The 21,262-nt window shown below is 44.5% G+C and overlaps 3 protein-coding genes across 4 annotated transcripts; all 3 read right to left on the bottom strand.

Moving 5' to 3' along the window:
- Window positions 1–6,490: 6,490 nt before the first annotated feature.
- Window positions 6,491–11,087, bottom strand: LOC124062817 (macrophage mannose receptor 1-like). Of its 2 annotated transcripts, XM_046395802.1 has the most exons (8): window positions 10,965–11,087; window positions 10,631–10,780; window positions 10,434–10,523; window positions 9,932–10,096; window positions 9,048–9,272; window positions 8,171–8,400; window positions 7,236–7,543; window positions 6,491–6,969 (listed from the first exon to the last, which is right to left on the bottom strand). In XM_046395802.1, exons 4-8 carry the CDS (start codon window positions 10,087–10,089, stop codon window positions 6,778–6,780), a joined length of 1,113 nt encoding a protein of 370 aa, XP_046251758.1. In that variant the 5' UTR covers window positions 10,090–10,096; window positions 10,434–10,523; window positions 10,631–10,780; window positions 10,965–11,087; the 3' UTR covers window positions 6,491–6,777. The 2 variants fall into 2 exon arrangements, with proteins under 2 accessions (XP_046251758.1, XP_046251768.1); XM_046395812.1 differs by having other exon boundaries at window positions 9,048–9,266; window positions 10,434–10,780.
- Window positions 11,088–11,580: 493 nt separating this feature from the next.
- foxr1 (forkhead box R1) lies at window positions 11,581–14,801 on the bottom strand. The gene is made up of 7 exons (XM_046395865.1): window positions 14,639–14,801; window positions 14,293–14,385; window positions 13,110–13,354; window positions 12,897–12,965; window positions 12,323–12,450; window positions 12,007–12,239; window positions 11,581–11,673 (listed from the first exon to the last, which is right to left on the bottom strand). Exons 1-7 carry the CDS (start codon window positions 14,757–14,759, stop codon window positions 11,645–11,647), a joined length of 918 nt encoding a protein of 305 aa, XP_046251821.1. The 5' UTR covers window positions 14,760–14,801; the 3' UTR covers window positions 11,581–11,644.
- Window positions 14,802–15,259: 458 nt separating this feature from the next.
- LOC124062838 (V-type proton ATPase subunit d 1) lies at window positions 15,260–20,719 on the bottom strand. Its single transcript, XM_046395852.1, has 8 exons — window positions 20,513–20,719; window positions 19,178–19,349; window positions 18,181–18,359; window positions 17,954–18,033; window positions 17,669–17,746; window positions 17,142–17,318; window positions 16,847–16,924; window positions 15,260–16,394 (listed from the first exon to the last, which is right to left on the bottom strand). Exons 1-8 carry the CDS (start codon window positions 20,637–20,639, stop codon window positions 16,233–16,235), a joined length of 1,053 nt encoding a protein of 350 aa, XP_046251808.1. The 5' UTR covers window positions 20,640–20,719; the 3' UTR covers window positions 15,260–16,232.
- Window positions 20,720–21,262: the final 543 nt, after the last annotated feature.

Raw genomic sequence — 21,262 nt, forward strand, 5'->3', positions numbered from 1 at the left:
CATGACGCTTCCTCCTGCCATTCGCTGTTGCTCTGAATAAAAATGATTTTATTTCTACAAAGAGACCGCTGATACGCCTACGGTGTCTAACTTTAGGGACAGAAATTCTGTGTGTTTAACTTTGAAAAGCATTTTAACAAAGGAAAGACCACATACTGGACAAAACAAGATCAGAAACATTTCACGTCACAAACCATCAGTGCTGCAAAGAATCCGCACACATTTTCTCATATACTGCACATAAGTACAGCTTTGAGGTCTTTGTACTTTGCGCAAGTATTTCTATTTTCTGCTGCTTTCTACTCCACTACATTTATTTTACTGCTACAGCTACTTTTTAGGCAAGATTTCAGATGTCACGAGAAGGCAATGAAATTCCAGAGAGATCAGGATTAAAAGAGTTTACGTAGAAATCAGTTGCTCACAGACTTTGAACTGAATTGAACTGAGTTCACAGACTCCAGAACCAGGTGTCTGAAGGTAACACTGTGTTTTGTACCTAAGAGTAACTGGACATTAAGCACAGTGTTGTCCAAGCTTTGACATGATGAGTGGTGCACAGAAACAAACGGTCCCTGTGTTTGGAGGATCTGATTACTGCTCAGCGGGTTATGGATGAGACATGGCAGCTCCGAGTGATCTGCACTGATCAGCGATCAATACCAGAGTCTCATCATGTGGGAGCATCAGAGATCAGTACGACCCAGCCTGTCCGCCTGTCCATCTGTGTGTCCATCCGCCTGTCTGTCTGTCCATCCGCCTGTCTGTCTGTCCGTGTTTAGACCGTCAGATGAGACACTCGGCTCTCTGCTTCTTAACACAGAGACACAAGTGGGGCTTTTCTCTTTAAAAACTCTCTCCGTCTGTCAGTCCAACACTCACAGATGTGCATTAGGTCACCCAGGCATTTCCAGCCAACACTGATTTACACACACACACACACACACACACACTTTCTTGCTCGCCCAGCCCCAAATCCCACTGGAGCTTGAAACACTCACAAACACTCCACAAAACGGTCGCCATGGCAACGCCTCCCACAGCACCTCGCACAGCGTGACTGTTGCAACAGCTCGGCGTGAGGCTGACGGCGACGGGCCGCCAACTTCAACACTTTGTCCGGTTGGTTTCCCCAAAGCAGGAGCTCAGTTCAGTTCAGTTTGTAAATGAGCACAGGAAGGCCAATGCTGACTCAGCACACACTGTAAATAATTCAGATTAAAACTGTCCTGAAGAGCAGCTGCTTGTCACAGACTCTACCGGACTGAAGCTTGTAGTGTTTGCACTTTTTATCATTTTATGCTTCAGAAATTGCTGTTACTGTAAATGAGATTTAAAAAGCTAGAATTATGCAAAGCTGTTGATGAAAATGAAAATAAATATATGTCATACATCACAAACTTTTCCTGTTTACTTGGTCAGACGTATTTTTGCTTCTTTCTTCACCGTGACTGTACAGCATCAAGCCGTCAGCAGCAATAACGTCTGGAGCAAACAATATGGAGTCCTGCCGATATTGTGTTTACTTGTCAAATTTCCAAATCTGGCGCCTCCTAGTGGCTTTATATAGAAGGACATATTTTTTTATAACAAATAAATCCCTCACCAGTAACAGTTTACTTAAGTCCCGCCTACTTCGTCAGCATGGTGGCTTAGTACCGTCATGTCACTGTGGAAAGATCCTGGGTTTGATTCCCAGCTGGGCTGAGGACTTTCTGTGGGGAGAAGGTGTGGGTTCCCTCCAGGTGCTCCGGGTTCCCCCCACCAAAACATGCGTGTTAGGTTAATTCTTCGGTCTTTTGTTTTACGCGTTCATCCTTTCTTTAAAGCCAGTAAATTCATTGTCAGTGGTGTGTTTTATTTCCAATTGATAAATCTGGTCGTCATGTGGGTCTGGTTGATGAGTTCTGGTTTTAAACTGGACCAGGATCAGTTTACACAATAAGTCAATGCAGCAAACAGGCTGACTGGATTTGGATTTTCTTACATCATGAAAATTGCTCACCACAAGCTGAAACAATTTCAGCTTGAGCAGATGTGTCACCTGAGTTCCTGTCACCTGCAGTGAACCTGTCTTTCTTTGCTGTTTGTTTAAGGTCTTAGGATGACGTGCGTGTTGCAAACTTCCGTCCGAGTCTCGGCCTGAAGGCTGCAGCTCTGTTCTCTCCTTTGGGTTCCAACACCTCGTCAGTCTCACTGCAGTAAACGTTGCCAGCGTCCTGTGAAGATGGCGTCGCGAGCAGGAGAGCAGCCGCCGCCCGTCCGGACAGCTGAGGGACTGTGAATCCTCGGAAGGAAACGCCGCCTGGTGGGTCCGTCTTTGTCCGCATTGAAGGAATGTTTGAATGAATGTGGCCTTCTTTGAGTCTGCAGGTTCTTGAGTTTACTGTCACCCCTTCTGGAAAGACGTCCGTCCAGATTTTGGTCCAGACAAAACAAAAAAAAATATCTTAAGACGACAACAGGATGGATTGCCCCAAACTTAGACAATCATGGTGCCCAGATGATGAACCACACCGACTCTGGTGAACCCCTGACTTCCTCTGCTGACGACAGCATTTAGCTCAAAGCGCCACCGAGCCAAAGTGCCGTCCCACAGACTGGCTAGCATGGCTGTGGACTCTTAGTCCTGTTTCCACCTTATCAGCTGTGTCCAAGTGGTGCCACTGCTGTCTCAAAGACAACAAAGATCAGTATTCCTCCTGCTATTAATTTCAGTAACCCCTCGGGTTTCTGTATCTGCCTTCATCCGCAAAGTAAAACTGTGACATCAGGGAATGGATGAATCATTTCATCTTCCCATAAATACTTGGTCATTTTCCCCTTCTAATCCACATCAATCTCCCCTGGACACAAGATTTCTTTTACTTCTCTGCACAAATAAATGATAAATAAATTGACCAAAGCTGAATTTCTTATAGAATTAATGAACAGCTACAGCTTCATAACCACAAAGATTTACCAGCAGTAGCACATAACAGTTTGTAAACCAGCTGGAGGCGTCAGGGTTCAGATTTCAGGCTTCATCAGATCTGTTTTCAGTTTTCCTCTGGGTTTGACCAGAACAGGGAGGCAACTTGGTTTGGTCTTCAAAGCATTTTGTGTAGGAGAAAGAGATTTTCAGTGTGTGTGTGTGTGTGTGTGTGTGTGTGTGTGTAAGACAGAGGGGGGCTGTTTATCAGTGTGTTAGCAGCCTGTGGGAAAAAGTGCATCTGCCACCTAGTGGTCATCTAACTGTACTGCATGTGACCTGGAACCAGCTGGACAAATGAACGTATCAGATCAAACTGCAGCATCGAGTCCTTATTCGTGACTAAAAGGCTGTTTTGGTAATTAAACATTTTATAAAATATACAATACAAGTTTTATTTGTTTGTTTACACTCTTCTGGAACATATTCTGTGCACTCAACAGGCCCACTGTGTTCACTTCATGTGCTTTCTTTTATATATTTTTTAAATAAATGCATATATAACAATTTTTAAAGGAAACATTTAAATCATGTTTGCAGTTTTGATTGAATGGAATGTAAACACACTGTAAACATACTGTACATTTTTTATTTGGTTAATACCAGTGAGAATCAAATGTTTTTTCTTCTGTATTCTTCAACATCAATTTGTTTTTGTGTGTGAGATCTTAACTGCAGCATGAGAATATCAGAAAATTGTTTCATGAATCAGTTTTGTAAAAAGTCACATTTGGTTTGGAAGGCGCTCGCAAAACATTTTGTTTGGAAGACTTGCTGTTTGTGAAATGTTTTCTTGCTTTCGTTAACTCGTTAAATGGATTCCTGTTTTTACTGCACCTCAGGACCGACTGCTCTCTCCACACTGTCAGAGAAACAACACATTCGCACATTTTCCAAAAACTTCTGACTGCACTGAAATGAAGTCAAATTTATCTTCTACAACTTCAACACACACACACGGTTCACAGAGACTGGGTTTCCTGGAAAGGTTTCCATCACTCGCTCATAATAATGAGCACATGACACATCTGTGAAACATTCAGGACTGAGTAGCTGCCAGCTTCGTTAAACACAATGAGGGATTTGCTGCTGAAGACAAAAACAGAAAAGTCCAATCACACTAACCTCAGTATCCTTCATCGACACTAACACGTTCCAGACATCTGTGAGCTTGTTCTTACTCAACTGTTTTCAAAGTTCTATTTCCATGCTCCTCAGACGTTCAGATAACGGGACAGTAGCCTGATCCCAGCAGCTGTGTGTGTGTGTGTGTGTGTGTGTGTGTGAGACACTCCCTCGTCCAGCTGACTGCAGTGGTTTCGAGTCTGGACACTAACAGGACTCACTTCCAGCTGCAGTGTTTCCATCACAACGTGACTCGCAGTGGCTTGTTTGCATGTCGATCACGTCGTCCATCTCGAGCGACATCATGGCGACCATGTGACCACACAAATGAGGGATCACACGACTTCTATTTTTAATCATCAGTTAGCACCGACTAAGTGAAGAAAAGCAAGTAGATGTAAGACCATAAACCAACCAACAGCATCAACAACCAAAAATTAAACGCTTCAGAATCACTTAACTGTAACTGCTTCCGTTTTGCTTTGAATTTCTTACTTCTAATTAGTATTTCTGAGTCTCCTACACTACAGGAAATTGGGACAGCAGCTCGCCCAGATAGCCAAAATTAAAATTATTTCCTGCTGTAGACAGACAAACTGCGTAAGTTGAAACTTAAACAGTCGGCTACTCCGAGTTTCTGGAGCGAATGCTAGCAAGGCAATATGTCGATGTAGTTCTCAGTCACCCGGGTCACGATAGTTCAAATGCTAGAAGCGTGGTTGTTTGGTTTCCCCTTCGTAGAGGTCAGACCTGTTCACAGGGGAAACCACTCAACCAGCTCATCCGGACAAGACTCGGCTGTATGTCTGCATCTCAGGGAAAAGGGGTACACCTTTGAGGACTCTAATGTTCACATTTTGGACAAAGAGGATGGATGGTTTGAGAGAGGTGTGAACGAGGCCATCTACATCCAGACAGAACATCCATCTCTGAACAGAGGTGGTGGCTTATGACACCAACTTTCAGGCACCTGTAGTGCAGCTTTGAGATCCTTAACCCCCATTTACACCCCCCTCATGTGACCATAACGACTCACATGATGGCAAGAAGTGTCAACGACCCTCAAGACCACCTCCGAGGTGACGACCCCACCAGAGGTTAAATGGATTTTCCCCTTCAGTCTCAGAACTGGAGAAGCCTTTCGGATGAGAAGCGAAACGTCTTCAGAAGCCTAAAGACATCCGGTTGCCTTCGCTTCGAACGCTTCAGCTAGCAAGCTTGTTTGTGGTTAGCTAAATTTGGAAATGCCTTTTAACACCACCAAGTACTAAGAATGAATTTTTTGTTGTTAGTGATTGTGGGACTGATTTCTTTCTGTTTTTCCATCACTTGCTACACACATTAAAATGTTAAAATTAAAACACTCTCGGGGTTGTTCTTCATCACATACTCATGAAACGTTCATTCTGAAACTGAGCCAAGAAAGCCAAGAAGAGATGCTGCTTTGTTGTGAGTAAAAGTCAGCTCAAAATAAATACAAGTCGCTTTATTAACTTTGGTAACTTCAACTTTAAATAACTTCTGTAAGCTAGCTTTAGCTCGTCTGTTAGTCTGTCTGCTGAGTGATACCACCTGTTAATACTTCAGTTCAGAAACAGTCAAATAGTTTTCTTCTCCCAGTGCTGCTATGGTTTTTGTAAATTCCTGTTATATTAGCTGTAATGTAACAACATTATTTCTTCCTGCAGGCCTTACTGGAAGCCTGTGCTTTTATAGCTGCTGATTAATGTGACAAATTTGTTGTTTTTCTGTTTTTTATTTTTTTTATTTTTTGCATTAGTAGGAGAATCATCACGCATTACAAAATTTCATTAGAGGCTACTACACTTATTAGGTATTTAGACTAACCTAAAACGCATGTTTAATGTTCTGATCAGTTGTCCTGAATATCCTCATTTTAAACCACATGCAGCAATGAGTGCAGATTAGTTGTTTTTCTTCTTTTTGTTTACAACAACAACAAAAAACTGAGCAAACTAATGGAAATGTGCTTTATTTTTTTTTAAACAGAGCAAGCTAAACCGTCTCCTGTCTGTCTAATTTTTATAGCACTTACAAAGGGGGTTCATAACTTTACTGAGCTGATCCAGGACCTCCAAGTCTGAAAGGTTGCCACAGTTTGTCACTGTTTACAGGTAACATTTCAGAAAAGAAAATCACACTTTATATATTCTCATTTTATCAAGTTTGATATTTGCAAAGTTATTCCACACTTTATAACTCATTGCACTTTATAACTCATTCTGAGTAACAATCCGTTTACATGTGTTTACACTGTGGCTCTTTAGTCTCTTGTTTTATACACACAGTCAATCTGTTTGACCTGCTTTCTCTGCACTCTGTTGTACTTTATGTAGCATATGCTAGTTTATTTAGTATATGTTTAGTCTATTTTTCCCACTAACAGTTAGGCCTTGTTTGGTTGTTTACTTTCTGACTAACCTACACTGCTGTAATGGGCTACTGGATGCTTGAATTTCCCTCAGGATCAGTAAAGTATCTATCTATCTATCTATCTAGTTTTATATTCCGTTGTATTATATTATCATCTTCATGATATTAACATGTTTGGAGCCCGTTCACACAGTTGTAAATCTACCACCTGAAGAAGCCGAACAGCATGTGAACATTAACTCCACCTGGTTGTGACCACCCTGATGAAGATGAGGGTGCTGATGCGATTATGTTGTGCTGTAACACAGGAAGTTGAGTTTCTCCAAGCAGTCTATGGTCTCCAAACTGCCCGAGTCACTCTTGGACAAAGCTCCACAGTGCTGCCGCTCCAAGGGGCAGTGGGGCAGACCAGAGTACAACATGCTCGCCTTGTTCACCCACAGCCAACGACCGGCCAGGAAACGGAGGCCTGCCCACACCTGCAGAGAGGAAACAACTGATGAACCTCCACAGTGGAGCACAGATCTGCTGTCCACAAGCATTTTCCCAATAGGTTGCCATCACAAATGAGTTGTTGACATAAAAATTCTTTGTATTTTTAAGATTCAAACCATTAAGGGAGAAAAGCCATTTTATGTACATAAAATAGCTAGCAGTGAAGGGAGATGCTAATGAACTCGTATGGAGTTTTTTAGCATGTGTGCTGGATGAGAAGCTGGTGGGTGGAGTATGAGTATGAACCCACCTTCTCGGTGTTGGCCTCCATGACCTTTCTCATTACGTAGCTGTGGTCTGTTCCAGGCTGCACGCTGACCAGTTCGTACTGCAGGGCTCTGCAGTGCTCCAGCGCCTCCTCCCAGGTCTTCTTCTCCTTCACCAGGACCAGGTTGTCCCTGAAGCAGACGAAGGGAAACCGAGCTGAGCAGTTCTGGGTGGCCATCTCTTTGCTGAAAGAGGAGATGGAGACACAGTTGTTGTCGCTGTTGTTCCCTGGCTCACCCGATGCCCACTTCCTGTAATCCGACAACCCTCTGCTCCACTTCCACGTTTGTCCTGCAGAACGAGATGTTGGAAATTCAGCAAGAGCGAGGTGAAAGCCTGTCTCCTTGCCTTTTGGCAGAAAATCAGACAAAAACACATTCCGTTCATTAGTTTGTGAATACATAAAAAGTTTGTCTTATCTGTTAGTGAATTATTTTACAGATTTTGAAACTTTCTGAAGGGGGGGCTGCCAGGTATAATTTTGACTCCATGGCTACAACCTTGAGAGCTAAACAAAGAGGAATAAACAACAACACAGCAGGGGTTTTGCACCTTCTACACTTTTCAAGAAGGTAAAATAAGATTATTATTGCGTCCTCAGCTCCTTCCTGCACCCTGCATGCGACAGTGTGGGCTGTTGTTTATACTCAGTTTTGTGAACGAGCTCCGAGCTTCCAAAGATTTTTGACTGTTGGGGTTGTATGACGGTTGCATGTGGCTGTTGCTCAACGTTTCGATGCGTTTCCTTGTCACAAAGACACAGAATCATAAGATCTGATCCCAGAGAGACTCCTGTGATCCTGAAGAGACAGACGTTCAAGCTATCTTTGTGACCCAACATCTTCAAGAAGAAAAGAAGTCACAGATGGATGTGTTTAGGGACTGAACATGTAAGAAGCTGTGTGTGTTTGTCTTTACCATCTTTGTGCAGTCCTGTCCAGACTGGAAAGCCATTGTGTCGGACATCAGAGTCCAGGTTGAAGGAGTGTTTGATAGTCACTAGATCATCAAGCTGGTCCCTGCAGTACTGCTGAGCTTCAGACCACGTCTTTGGTTGTGGTATAAATGAGAATGAGTAGCGCGGATTGTTTTCTCTGTCCTTTTCACAGATGAAGAAGAAATATTTTTCACAGCTGGCGCCATAAAACCTGTCAAGTGAAACATGAACAACAAATCCAAGTTGTCCTTTTGAGAAGAAAAATTGACTGTTGGTCGTCTTATTGTCTTGTCGTCTTAAGTTTCTGACGCTTCAGCCTATCATATCATAAATCATACTTTATATTTTTGTCCCTTCTCTCCCATGTGGGGACTAAGTGAGCTCAGTGCACTGCAGCCTAAGAAAACACATGCAAATAGACAAAATATAAGCAAATTACCAATCTGACAACATGCGCAGCATTTAGAAACAGCATGCAAATACTGAAACTCTGCAAGTCACACAGAACAAAGACCTCTTTACTACTCACTCTGAGCCAATCAGATTTAATAGGCAGCGGCCCGGAAACAAGCCCACTTCAAACAAACGAACGGTCAAACAGTAACTTCTGACTTTAGCAGGCAACAGAGCGTTTATCGTCTCTAATAATTAGAAGCCGATTAAGAAAAGGTTTCAGAGCCTTAAAGTTGCAGTGCACTGATCTCCATCCCCTCCCGGCAGCCAACAGATTGTTTTGATTTCTGTACATTATGAAAATCTTCAATCAGGACCTCCAATAACTTTCTGTTACTGCACAGTAATATTAAATACACGTGAACTTAACATGCAAAAACACAAAGAAGAACAGCCTCTCGTTACCTGTCGTTGTATGAACTGATGAAGGCACAGCTTTCACCGTCGCCTGGCTCGTCTTGGGCCCAGCGGTTTATAAAGTTGTTCCATCCATCAGACCAAAGCCAGTTGGAGGATGTGGAGAAGTTGGCTGGCCGGTGCAGGCCGATCCATGCAAAATACTCATTCATGTTCATAAGCTCTGTGTCTGACTGTGTGTAGATGGTGGCTAAGTCAGTGTAGTACCTGTTGCTGCCAAAAAAAAAAATATAATAATAATAATTTTATTTGCAAAGTGATCAGTCAGATCACAAGCAGCTGAGGATGTTTTGCCCAGTGCTGATTAACACTGAGCACAAAGCACAGTGGATGGGATTGGCAGATAGTCGAACACAAAGCAAAGCACCGGACAAACCGAATCTCTGCCCTCACAAAGTCAGTACGGTTCATCCTCAGGGGGACATGACACTAAACCATCCATCCATCCACCCATCCATCCATCCACCCATCCATCCATCCATCCATCCAGCCATCCATCCATCCATCGTTGAAATATTTCACTCAGAACCACAAACGTCGATCTCATGGATCTGCGAGAGGGAAACTCTGTCTGTTGAATGTCTGTTAAACCCACAGTGTAGGCTTTTTACATATAAACGAACGTGTGTTACATTGAAGCCCACGTCAAACCAGTTCACAGGATGCTGATTCAGCCCATTGCTGCCAGGTGAACCTCCCTTTATTTCACAGCATAACGGAGTTTTAATATTTGGACTTCAGGTTGGTTTTACGGAGCTGAGGGATGAGGGAACGACAAAGTCGGCCTCCTCGTCATCTCACCGTACTTTCCACTGCACTTTTAACTTCTAAGAGCTGTTGATGATAATGTAAATATAAAAAGTAAACCCCACCTCCTGCAGATGCTTTGAGCTTTCTTCCAGGTGCGCTGATTGGCGAAGTACCTGTAGTCTTTCCTCACCACGGATTCGAGTCCCGACGCACAGCTGCTGAGGAGGAGGAGGAGGAGAAGGAGTCCTGAGAGGCCCTGCTGCATCATCGTCATCTTCATCAGGTTTCTGTTGCACAGAGAACGTGATACTGAACCATGCCATGTTGTTGCATGTACTGAGAATAAATCATTTTTTAAATTTTTCGGCAGATGAAATCATTTTGATAGCAGATTTAAGACCGCAGCACGTTTGCGAATATTGTGATTCTGACCTCTTCAGTTCATTCACATCACAACAGCTGTCTCATGACACTTTCAGTTAGAGCGGGTCTCCACCAAACTCTTTAATGTGATTGTTAGAGACCCAACAAAACCATTCTTGTGAAAAGACCATAAAGACGCCAATCAACCGAAAGCTTAGTTATCAGTGGACTGAGTGACAGTCCGAGTCTTTTTGTCCTCACCTGTCTTCACCTGCCCTCACGCCTTGTTTTGCTGTCTCTTGTGCCGCGCTGCAGGAGCCTCCAGCATCCAGCTGAACTTCTCAGGCGGCTCTGCGTGTCAGAGCAATCATTTGACTTGCAGACACCCTTAAATCAACAAGTCAGCTGCCTCCCCGCAAACCATTTGACTGTTGGCAAATGAAGTGAGATTTACTGACCGACTGGAAAAAATCACACCAGGAAGCGTGTGAGGGCAAATAAAACAAAGCTCCATCTGCGTACTGCTCCGTCACATCAGGACATCTGAGCGGGGAAAGTCAAAGGTTCGGTCGCTGCTCTGCGTCCTGACACACCCAACTTTGTGTAACCTTAAAACAAAACAATAAAACATGTTTATGATCACATTCACTTCCAGGAGGTCAGCAGGGTTAAACAGACAGTGTGTAAAAAACAAACAAACAAACAAAAAACTATGTGCAAATAATACTGAGACAATAAAATACTGTAACGTCCAGCCCGACGTGTAAGAACGATGAGAGTTGTTCAACAAACCTTCATTTATTGTAGAACAGTCGGTTACTGTCGGTCGTAACCACGCCAAAAAAACAATCAAGGTGTCCCACAAAACAACAACAACTCTCCCAGTCGCTCCCCGCTCAGTCTCTCCTCTCCCGGCACCTTCTCTCTCTCCCAGCTCCCCCGCCCTCTCGCTCTCACATCCAACCACACATGCATTCACAGACCGTAGGAAACTATAAAACTCCTAGCTCTCAACTCTAACTAATCTGACTCTAACATTAACATCAACTCTAACAACATTAACAGCACTGAACATTCTTGCAGGGACGTTACAATACAATCCGCAAAGTCCAGCTTGTGGGGCAACACCTGACGACTCAATAAAACACTCCACAGCAGTTTGTATTAAAGTTATTGTCACAATTTTAAAAAAACATTGAAGAGAACGTTAGAAAAATGTAGTCGACCCAACACTCGCTGGACTTGATCATGTACATGAAAAATGCATTTATTTCTGATATATATATATATATATATAACTGATATCATTGTGCAAACATCTTCACCTGACTGCACTTTTAGGGATCTCCAAATATTTACAAGAATTCAATTTAATACCTTCATAAATGACATGCAGCATGACAGAAGAAACTTTTTACACATTGTGTTTTATTGTGCATCGCTTTAAACTCTGAGAGCTTTTCCAACTGCAGTCACAGTGCAAGCAGAGTCCGTATGACATCTGGAACAAAAAGAAAACGGTCATCAGCAACTCGCCTGATCAGGATTTAAAGTATTTTACTAAAATCTGATAACACTGTGCAAATATCAGAGCAGCAATATTTACAAACCCCAGCAGGTATCAGAGCATCCTGTAGCAATCTTAGATTTGAATTAATAATCAGTACCATCCAATCACTGAATTCATCCCCTCAAAATTCAGCTAACAGCAACAAGCTGCTGCAGCAGTGAGAGCTGAGGTCACACGTTGTGGTGGTTAGTTTGGCCCATAAAGGATGGAAAAGTTGGGTTTGGGTCGGCAAAAGGTTTTGAACCTCTGTTCTGTCTGCTTCACCTGGGTGGGACATGCTCCTCTCCAGCTGCTTAAAGGTTTCTCCAGACAGGGTTCGGATCTCGTCCTTTAGGCGGCGTTGGCCATCGGGAGTCAGGTGCCAAAAGCACGACTTCCTCTTGCCATCTCTGCACAGCTGGTTGCAGGTTTTGCGGAAGCTGCTGTTGAAGCACAGGTTGTGCCGGATGGTGTTCTTCCAGCCGTCTGGAGCCGTCTGAAAGAAGGGGAAGTTCTCCCTGGGAACAGACGGGAGAAACCCGAGACACCTTTAGTCTTCTCGTGACCCGTTGTCTTTCGAGCAAACTGATTAAATTCTGACCTGGTGAAGTGGTAAATCTGCTGGACCTTGAGGCTCCCAGTAAGGCTGTTCTTGAGCGCCAAAGCGATGAGGATGCAGTAGTTCACTGGTGGACGAGGCCAGCATCCGGGCTTCAGGGTCTTATTGTCCTGCAAGCGATTAACACAGAATCCCATCCAAACTTACAGAGAAGCTGACTGTAACAATCAAAAGGTTTTAAAAGGTGTTAAGTTTAAAACTCTATGGGTTCTGCTTCATCAGGCCTGTCTGGGTGCAGACAGAGCTGACTGACGGTGCTCACAACATCCCACGACTGTCACCACAGTTTGATCCAAATGTTGCTTAATGCCAATTGGTGCACAGAAGCAGCTGATGTTACCTTTTATCAACAGAGCCCCACCCACTGCCAACCACGGACGGAAACGAGCAGATAAACACACACATGCACACAAACTGAAATCTCCTTCATGAAATAACAGCTTGCCCCAACTTTGGCAGGTAACTTTGATAACCTCACAGTGAGAAGATAAAACAGGTGTCAACGGCCTTTAAAGACCACATCCCGCTGGAGGAACCCGGTCCTCAGTGTTCTCACCCGGGACGTCGTGGTCCTTCCCTTGCGTCTGTTCTTGGCTGGTCGACAGGAGATGTCATCTGTCTTGAGCTAATGGTCAAAGATGGTGAGATTACATCGGTAATCAGTAACACCTGTACTGGTGTCTGTGGCACCTGTACATTAATATATGAATTATTTACTTGTACTTTTGATACTTAAGCACATTTGACAAGAATGCAGTGTGTGCTGCACCATGTACTGAGCGGAGGAGGAGACCGAGTGCAGCAGTTCCTCCTGGAGAGGAGCATCATGGGAGGCGAACGCGTGGAGCTTTGTGGCGAGTTGACGCTGCGTCTCCTCAGGGTCCAGCAGGGCTGTTTGGTTTTCCTCAGCAGGTTCAGAGAGACTCTGCAGATCTGCTGCGTTTTCTCCGTACTGGATCGGGCAGGCGATGTTGGGATTCACCAGCAGCCACAGGTTTGGCTTCACAAACGTGTCTGATGGACAGAAAAGTCACAACAGACAGCAGACTGATCCACAGACAGACAGCAGACTGATCCACAGACAGCAGACTGATCCACAGACAGACAGCAGACTGATCCACAGACAGCAGACTGATCCACAGACAGACAGCAGACTGATCCACAGACAGCAGACTGATCCACAGACAGACAGGGGACTGATCCACAGACAGCAGACTGATCCACAGACAGACAGGAGACTGATCCACAGACAGACAGCAGACTGATCCACAGACAGACAGGAGACTGATCCACAGACAGACAGCGGACTGATCCACAGACAGACAGCGGACTGATCCACAGACAGACAGGGGACTGATCCACAGACAGCAGACTGATCCACAGACAGCAGACTGATCCACAGACAGGAGACTGATCCACAGACAGACAGGAGACTGATCCACAGACAGCAGACTGATCCACAGACAGACAGCAGACTGATCCACAGACAGCAGACTGATCCACAGACAGACAGCAGACTGATCCACAGACAGCAGACTGATCCACAGACAGACAGGAGACTGATCCACAGACAGACAGCAGACTGATCCACAGACAGACAGGAGACTGATCCACAGACAGACAGCGGACTGATCCACAGACAGACAGCGGACTGATCCACAGACAGACAGGGGACTGATCCACAGACAGCAGACTGATCCACAGACAGCAGACTGATCCACAGACAGCAGACTGATCCACAGACAGACAGGAGACTGATCCACAGACAGCAGACTGATCCACAGACAGACAGGGGACTGATCCACAGACAGACAGCAGACCGATCCACAGACAGACAGGGGACTGATCCACAGACAGCAGACTGATCCACAGACAGCAGACTGATCCACAGACAGACAGCAGACTTTCTCACCTTCATGTCATAGACTTATGGTTTCTTCCCCTCAGCTCACCTGACGTTTTATCGTACCAAATGAAGTCATCTTTTCTTCTTGAGGCTCTCACAGAAGGCCTCTGGACCACATATTGATCATTCAGTTTGTCATCTGTCAGTCACAGAATACGTTCACACACAAGATTACACAAATACATTTTGCACTTGAAATCAATTGATTTGACTTTCAGATTCCATTCATTGATTCTAATTGATACAAAATGTTGAGTGGAACCTCTAAATGTCCAAGTTTCTCTCGTGATAATGTCTTTCAACTGCTTCCTGTGCTGTCTCGAGTGAATGACAGTGAATGCAAATCATCCTACAGTGAAGCCAAACACTAAAGAGCGAAGGAAAACCGTCACCGTGGTAAAACTGGTCTGTGGTCGTCGCCAGTTTCAGCTCCTTGTCCATGTCCCAGTCCGTCAGGCCCACAGAGCAGTGCAGGTCAAAGAGTCGAGCTTTGGTTCTCAGCTGTAAGGTCATGGTTTGACGCTCTCTGTCAGTTGTTCAGGGTCTCTCTGATAAGAGCAGGTCGACTGACAGCTGCAGCTCAACCGCCTGATTGGCTTGATTGAGTTCAGCCTGTGCAGAATCAGGTGTGTGTACCTGCTGCTAAATTTCAAACAAATCAGAATTTTTCTTCCATAAATCACTAATTAAGTAATAAGCCTGAATTATATTTAGTTTGATTGTGATTTTTCTATCTTACGGATCATCACTCACCTGTTTGATTGGTCTGCCTCCTCCAGGTGAAGCCTCTGGCTGCTCTTTGGATCCACATGTTTTATAATCACTTGTTTCAGAAATGTTGTCATTGTAATCTGCATTTACAGCAGTTTGATGTAAAAAACTGCAATGTGAGCCTTGTTGGTTTTGTGCTTCCAGCTCACTGACATTTGTTTTTTGTTTTTTGCTGAAGCGTCACCTGCAAACACAGCAAGCCTGCCTTGCATGAGTTCACCGACCGTCTCCACACCTTTTAGTGCAGTTTAGTCCGTTTAATTTTTTTTCTCCACATTTACAATACACGTTTCACAAGTAAGAAACTGATCAAAACAGCAAATCAATTTTTACAGCATGAAAAAACGAAATCATATATAGTCATTTTTAAATATCTCTATATATACTTTAAACATTTAGTCTGTCATGTACTTGACTACATTTTGCGTCATTCCAGTACGTTCATTTACAGAAAGGTGAGAGTTCACACAGGAACAAGAAGCTCCCGTTCAGCAGGTGCGTTTTTTAATATCGAACAGCAATCTAGTTAAGACAGCAAATCAGGAAGGGCTCACACATTTCACTCGTTAGTTTTTAGGGGATTAAACCACAGTGATGACGAGACATGCAGGAAAAAAGCACTAAAACAGAAATAAATACAGGTGATATCGAACCTGGGGGAGCCTGACGCCGGAATGTTTTCATGTCTCAAGTTAACATTAACTTTCATCTCTTGACTGACTTTGGCAGGTGATGAACCCACAGTCAACTGAACCTGAATGCGTTTCATGTGCCTGCAGATTAACTTGATCTTGATCTGTTCTGGGAGTTCACAGCAAACTGAAGTGAAGCGTCAGCTGGCTGAAGTCCTGATGCATTTCACCAGCCGGTGTGTCGAGGCGGACGGGGCGTGACGCTTAAAACAACACACCGAGTGACAGAAAGCTTAGACAGTGAGAACTTAAGTGTTTGAAAGTCAAATGAGTTGCCTCCTTCACCTGGTGAGTTGATTACATCAAGCACCACCCGCCTGTTGGATCAGTGTTCCAGTTCAAAACTGGCTGAGACTCCCATTACAACAAAAATCTCGAGTGTTGGGAACCAATTTACACGTACGAGTGAAGGAGGGAGAACATTTAGCATCAAACCATCAGGACCTTTAACACTGAGGTGGGACTGGACACACTGTTCAAGACATGAGACTGAATGAAATGATGGTGGGAAGAAGAAGATGGCTTAAAAGATAGGAATGTAGTTGTCGATCTTAGCGCGGTGCCGCTGGGCGATGCACTCTGCGATCCACACGATGTTCCTGCACTCCTGCTCCTTCAGCTTCACGTAAGCGTAGAAAACACTGAAGTGGAACTGGTTGAGGAAGGCCAGCTTGTTCAGCTTCACCTGCGAGGAGGAAGAGACTGATGAGTGCACAAACACACACTCCTGATCCGTTCCAACAGGAAACTTCATATTGTCTATAAGCTGACACCTCATTTCAGATACAAATCCGTATGGGCCTATTATGTGCCGGCCTGTCAGAAATCAGAATCAGAATCAGAATTCCTTTATTAATCCCTGGAGGGAAATTCTTGAAATGAGTCACTCTGAGGTAATTTAGAGGAAGAGTCACCATTACACAGTCTGTCCACCAGAGGGCAAGATGTGCTGTGAGACGGACTGCACTGTATGAACATTTCAAAAGAGGAGAAACAGCCACAGTCTGTTATCGCACCAAACTCCTCCTTCTGCTTATTAAACATGACGGAGCCGTGACTGCGCCTGAGTTCAGCCGGACAGTGTGTACATACGGCCAAAGGCTGACGATTACGTGTATGTGTGATCACGCGTGTCACCTCATGCTCGAAGAAACGGTCCTCCAGCGTTTTGTCGCCCGGGTTGCTTCCGGCGCCCTCGAACAGCAGCTTGTACTCCTGAGGACGTGAGACAAGTTTAGACACACTGACAGCCGCAGTGATTGGTACAAAGTGTTTCACATCAGCAGTGCAGACAGGAGAGCTGGACAGACATGAGGGAACAACACAAACCGAGTTAACGCTCACACACTCACACACCAAGTTTGGTTAACTTATCGCTGGTTACATTTCACACCTCAAAGCTGAGCTGATCCCAGCTGCCTTTTGGACTTACGGGGTAGAAATCAGCGACGGCTTTGACCTGCTCGTAGTCATCCGCCCGGGCCAGCTGAGCAAGGCCTTCTGGGTAAAGCTTGCCGCAGTGGGGGAAGAGTTTGGCGCGGTCCTCCTTGGACAGCTCTGTGCCGAATGAGTTGATGGTGATGATGAAGGCTCTCCTGTCTGCCTCGAACTGCAGCAGAGACAGCAAACAAACAACAGGTGAATGAAAGACCTGATTCTTCAACCCGCAGCTAAAAAACACACATGATGAGTCACAGTGTGTCCATTTACAAACGTTTAGCACACTACGTCCACCTTAAGCCAATGTAATAATGTATCAATATTGATCTATGTAAGAAACCACTTTCATGATTTAATGTATTTATGGTACAGAAAGACAACTTTAAAAAGCCTGAATCGAAGCAAACCAGACACTTCAGACCTTCTCAAAGATGCTTCAGATTTTAATCAGACGTCCTCCACCCGCTCTGTGTGTGTGTGTGTGTGTGTTTTCACCCTCTAAACTGAGCACAGACTCACCTCCAGAATAGGACACATGGTGTCGGCGGTGGTTCCTCCGAGGTTGGAGCAGAACTTGTAGAAAGCCTCGAGGTAAGCCTGGAAACATGAACAAAATCATCGCCCGTTTCATTAAATATTATTAAAATGATAATCAAATATAAACATAATCTCAGTGTAAAGTCTTGCAATTTACACAACGTTCACGCAACGTTCACGCAACGTTCAAAAAACATTTGCCATCAGTGAGTCGTTGTATCTCTCAGAATATTTAGCTCTTGCATGAGTTTAATCTGTTTGCTTTACCTTGTAGAGTGTGTTACGAATGATTTCAATGTTCATCTCATCCAAGTCCTGTTCAGATATGCAGTCCTGGAAGAACGCAGCTGAAAAAAAAAAAAAAGAATTTACAGAAATCAAAGTTGAATATTTCTTTAAGTTTTGGCGCCACCTGCTGTTCTGTGACAGTCACTACAATTCACAGTTTTCACATTCATTTGTGTTTAAGTTGCAGTTTGCAGGGAGGTACACACCCAGGGGCGTGTCCACCAGGATGGCGTTGTAGAGCTCGGCGGGGGTCTGGGCGATGTTGACCGCCTCCATCTGCTCGAAGCTGCCCAGCGGGTGACACTTTGGCACCAGCTCAGAGATGGCGCGCTGGTGGAGGGTGCCCGTGATCAGCAGGATGACGTTGTCGATCATGTAGCTGTACCTGAAGTCACGCAGCAGGTGGGGAGGGGATGAAGCCAGTTTAGTCACCCTTCTTTTACAATGCATCGCAATATATTGACAGGAAGGCAACACCATGAAATTTGTCCCTGCTGGTGCATTCAAGGACCCTCAAGGACTATTGGACAGCAACGTTATTAAAGCAAGAAACACATGATCTTTCGTATAATTTTGTGTTTTTTCCAAGAACATCCTCTTCAATGGATGTAGTCACAGCATGTAACTATCAGTACTCAGATGTCAGAGTTTACCTGAATGCACCAGAGACTTTCAGCTGAAGTACCAAAAAATAACAAACCTCTGAAGAAAAATCAGGTGACTGAATATTTACTGATATGGATTAGTAGCACAACATCCACAGGATGACAACAACATAAGCTTCATCATAAATGAAGCGCCGCCTAGAAATCGTATTTCCCAGACATGAGGGAACATCCTTGTTTGGTACAAAACGCAGCAAAATCACATTATTGTCATTTATATATATATATATATATGAAATGAAATGAAAATATTACCATTATCTGCAGTATCTGTCAAAATAATCTGAGACTTTCACACATGTGCATTGCTGTGTTCACTTATCAAAGTGTGGTTTACACAACACCTGCAGTGTGTCAGTTCTGTCAGGCTGAATGAGTGAATTTCCCCACTGCAGGACAAGCACAGGATTATCTTAACTTATCTCAAGTGGGGAAATACACTGAAGCGTATCACACCAAGACATCCAGAATATTTCAGTGGCCTAAGGATGCAGTCTTAAAGATGACAAAACCCTAAACACGACCACTTTGTGCTCACGTTATGAAGTCCATGAAGCTGGCCAGCGGCTCATAAGACTGGTTCCTCATGTGGCGAAACTCCACCACCATCTTCTCCTTCAGCTTGTCGTCGATAACCGACACGGTGAGAGGAGACGCCTCGTTTGCCAGGAAGCTGCCATAGTCTGTGCTCTGCAGGTGGAGCTTCAGATCTGCCAGGGGACACATGGACAGAGAAAATACAGCTGATGAAAGTGTTGAAAGAACTTAAAATCAAGCTGCGAGGCGAGCAATGAACGCTGGAATTTAACAGCTCATCGACAAACCATCCAGTTTGCATGTTTCAGACAGCTGCTGCTAACCACAACACCCTGCAGCCTTTTTACTGGGGACTTCAGTCTTTCTACATCTCATTCCTAATGTGAAGCTCTCTGTGCGCTGCCCACGGGCCATTTCACTGCTAACCCCACCGATAACAAGGTGAGGACAACGGACACACATGTGCTACCTCCACACTCTCTTCATTAACACTGAACAGATGTGACATGTCTGGAAATACACGAAACATTACAGCGAACATCACGTCTTCGTGGTTAGAGGTGTTACTTTGTGGCAATGCGGGATGTTTATTTGGATCTGCACTTACGGCTGCATAATAACTACAACAACACCATAAACACTAAGAGGGGGCATCTTAAGCTTATCTCCCTTTGATTTAGATGCTATACAGAAATGAATGACAACGGGGCGGCAGTAAGACTGTGCTTAGAGGTACTGTATGGAAAATGGTCCACAGTGACTGGAGCATAACTGTAATGAGAAATCGACATGAAGAGAAGAAGCGTTTGCTGTCAAGTTGATGTTTACCGGAAGACGATCACAAGCACTTCAATCGTTAATGACCACAATAAAACTGCGAGTGTCAGCAGGCAGAGGACGCTAAAGCTGTTGGAAAAAATGACATTTTATTAGAAACCGTAGCAGTGTCTAACGCAATAGTGTTAAATTTCTCCCTATCGTAATTTCACTTCCTCTAAAAAGCCCACTATTGATCAACAGACGCCAGAAGCCTTGGCTACGTCTGCTTGGCTAATGTTAGCATTATGTTAGCTAGCGAGCTAAGCGTCAGGGGGTTAATGTTAGCAGGCTTATAGAACCAAACTTCGAAAGATATTTCATCTTTAATTGTGCAGTAGGTCAGCTCGTAATATTAATGAGCAGCACTCGACACCAATACGAAGCACAATATCGGGCAGTGTGATTATAAGCAGCGACATCGTTGATATAAGCCGAGCTAACTGACAGCTTGCGTTAGCCGGTGGTTTTAGCCCTGGCGGCTAGCTCTTAGCCGTTAGCTAGTATCTGTTTAACCCACCTTCCAGGGTCTCACACTGAACGAGGTTTAAATAATCCGCCTGGGACAGTATTCCAGCTTTAAATCCCCTGACCAACCCCTCCAGGTAGCCGTTATCGACGTTAAAATATAACTCGGAGAAAGGCATCCTGTCTGACCGTCAGATCCGTCTGTGCCGCAGGAGAACCGTTCGTCCGGCTGCTGAGTGTTAGCATCAGCTGACTGGACCACGTGACCATCATCTGATAAGTCACCTGCTCGCGCGCGTGCGTGTTCTATCGCAGAACAGCCTGCCCTCTTTCTAATTGCTATAAAACACATGTATATAAATGAATGTTGGTGCATGACTACCTGTCAAACTGTGTGAGACGCGGGCTGGCAAAGCCTGACAGGTACGGAGGTGAACCTGAGCCTGACAGGTACGGGGGCGAACCCGAGCCTGACAGGTACGGAGGTGAACCCGAGCCTGACAGGTACGGAGGTGAACCTGAGCCTGACAGGTACGGAGGTGAACCTGAGTTCAAGGATGCACAAAAGAGCAATGGATCGATTTGATGGGCAAAGACAAGAATCCAAACATAAGAGTTTACGGCTGATCTGAAGTCAGAATACGTACTTTTATTTTTACGTACAGGTGGGAAAACACCTGAAACTAAAAATGGATTGCAGGAAGTAGGCTACATTTAAGTCACACCCTTGACTTCACGGAAATATGCAGCAAGGGGAACACATGCCAGTCGATCATAAGACCAATAACAATGAATATCATAA

Source organism: Scatophagus argus, chromosome 1 (assembly GCF_020382885.2).
Source record: "Scatophagus argus isolate fScaArg1 chromosome 1, fScaArg1.pri, whole genome shotgun sequence".
Taxonomy (NCBI): domain Eukaryota; kingdom Metazoa; phylum Chordata; class Actinopteri; family Scatophagidae; genus Scatophagus; species Scatophagus argus.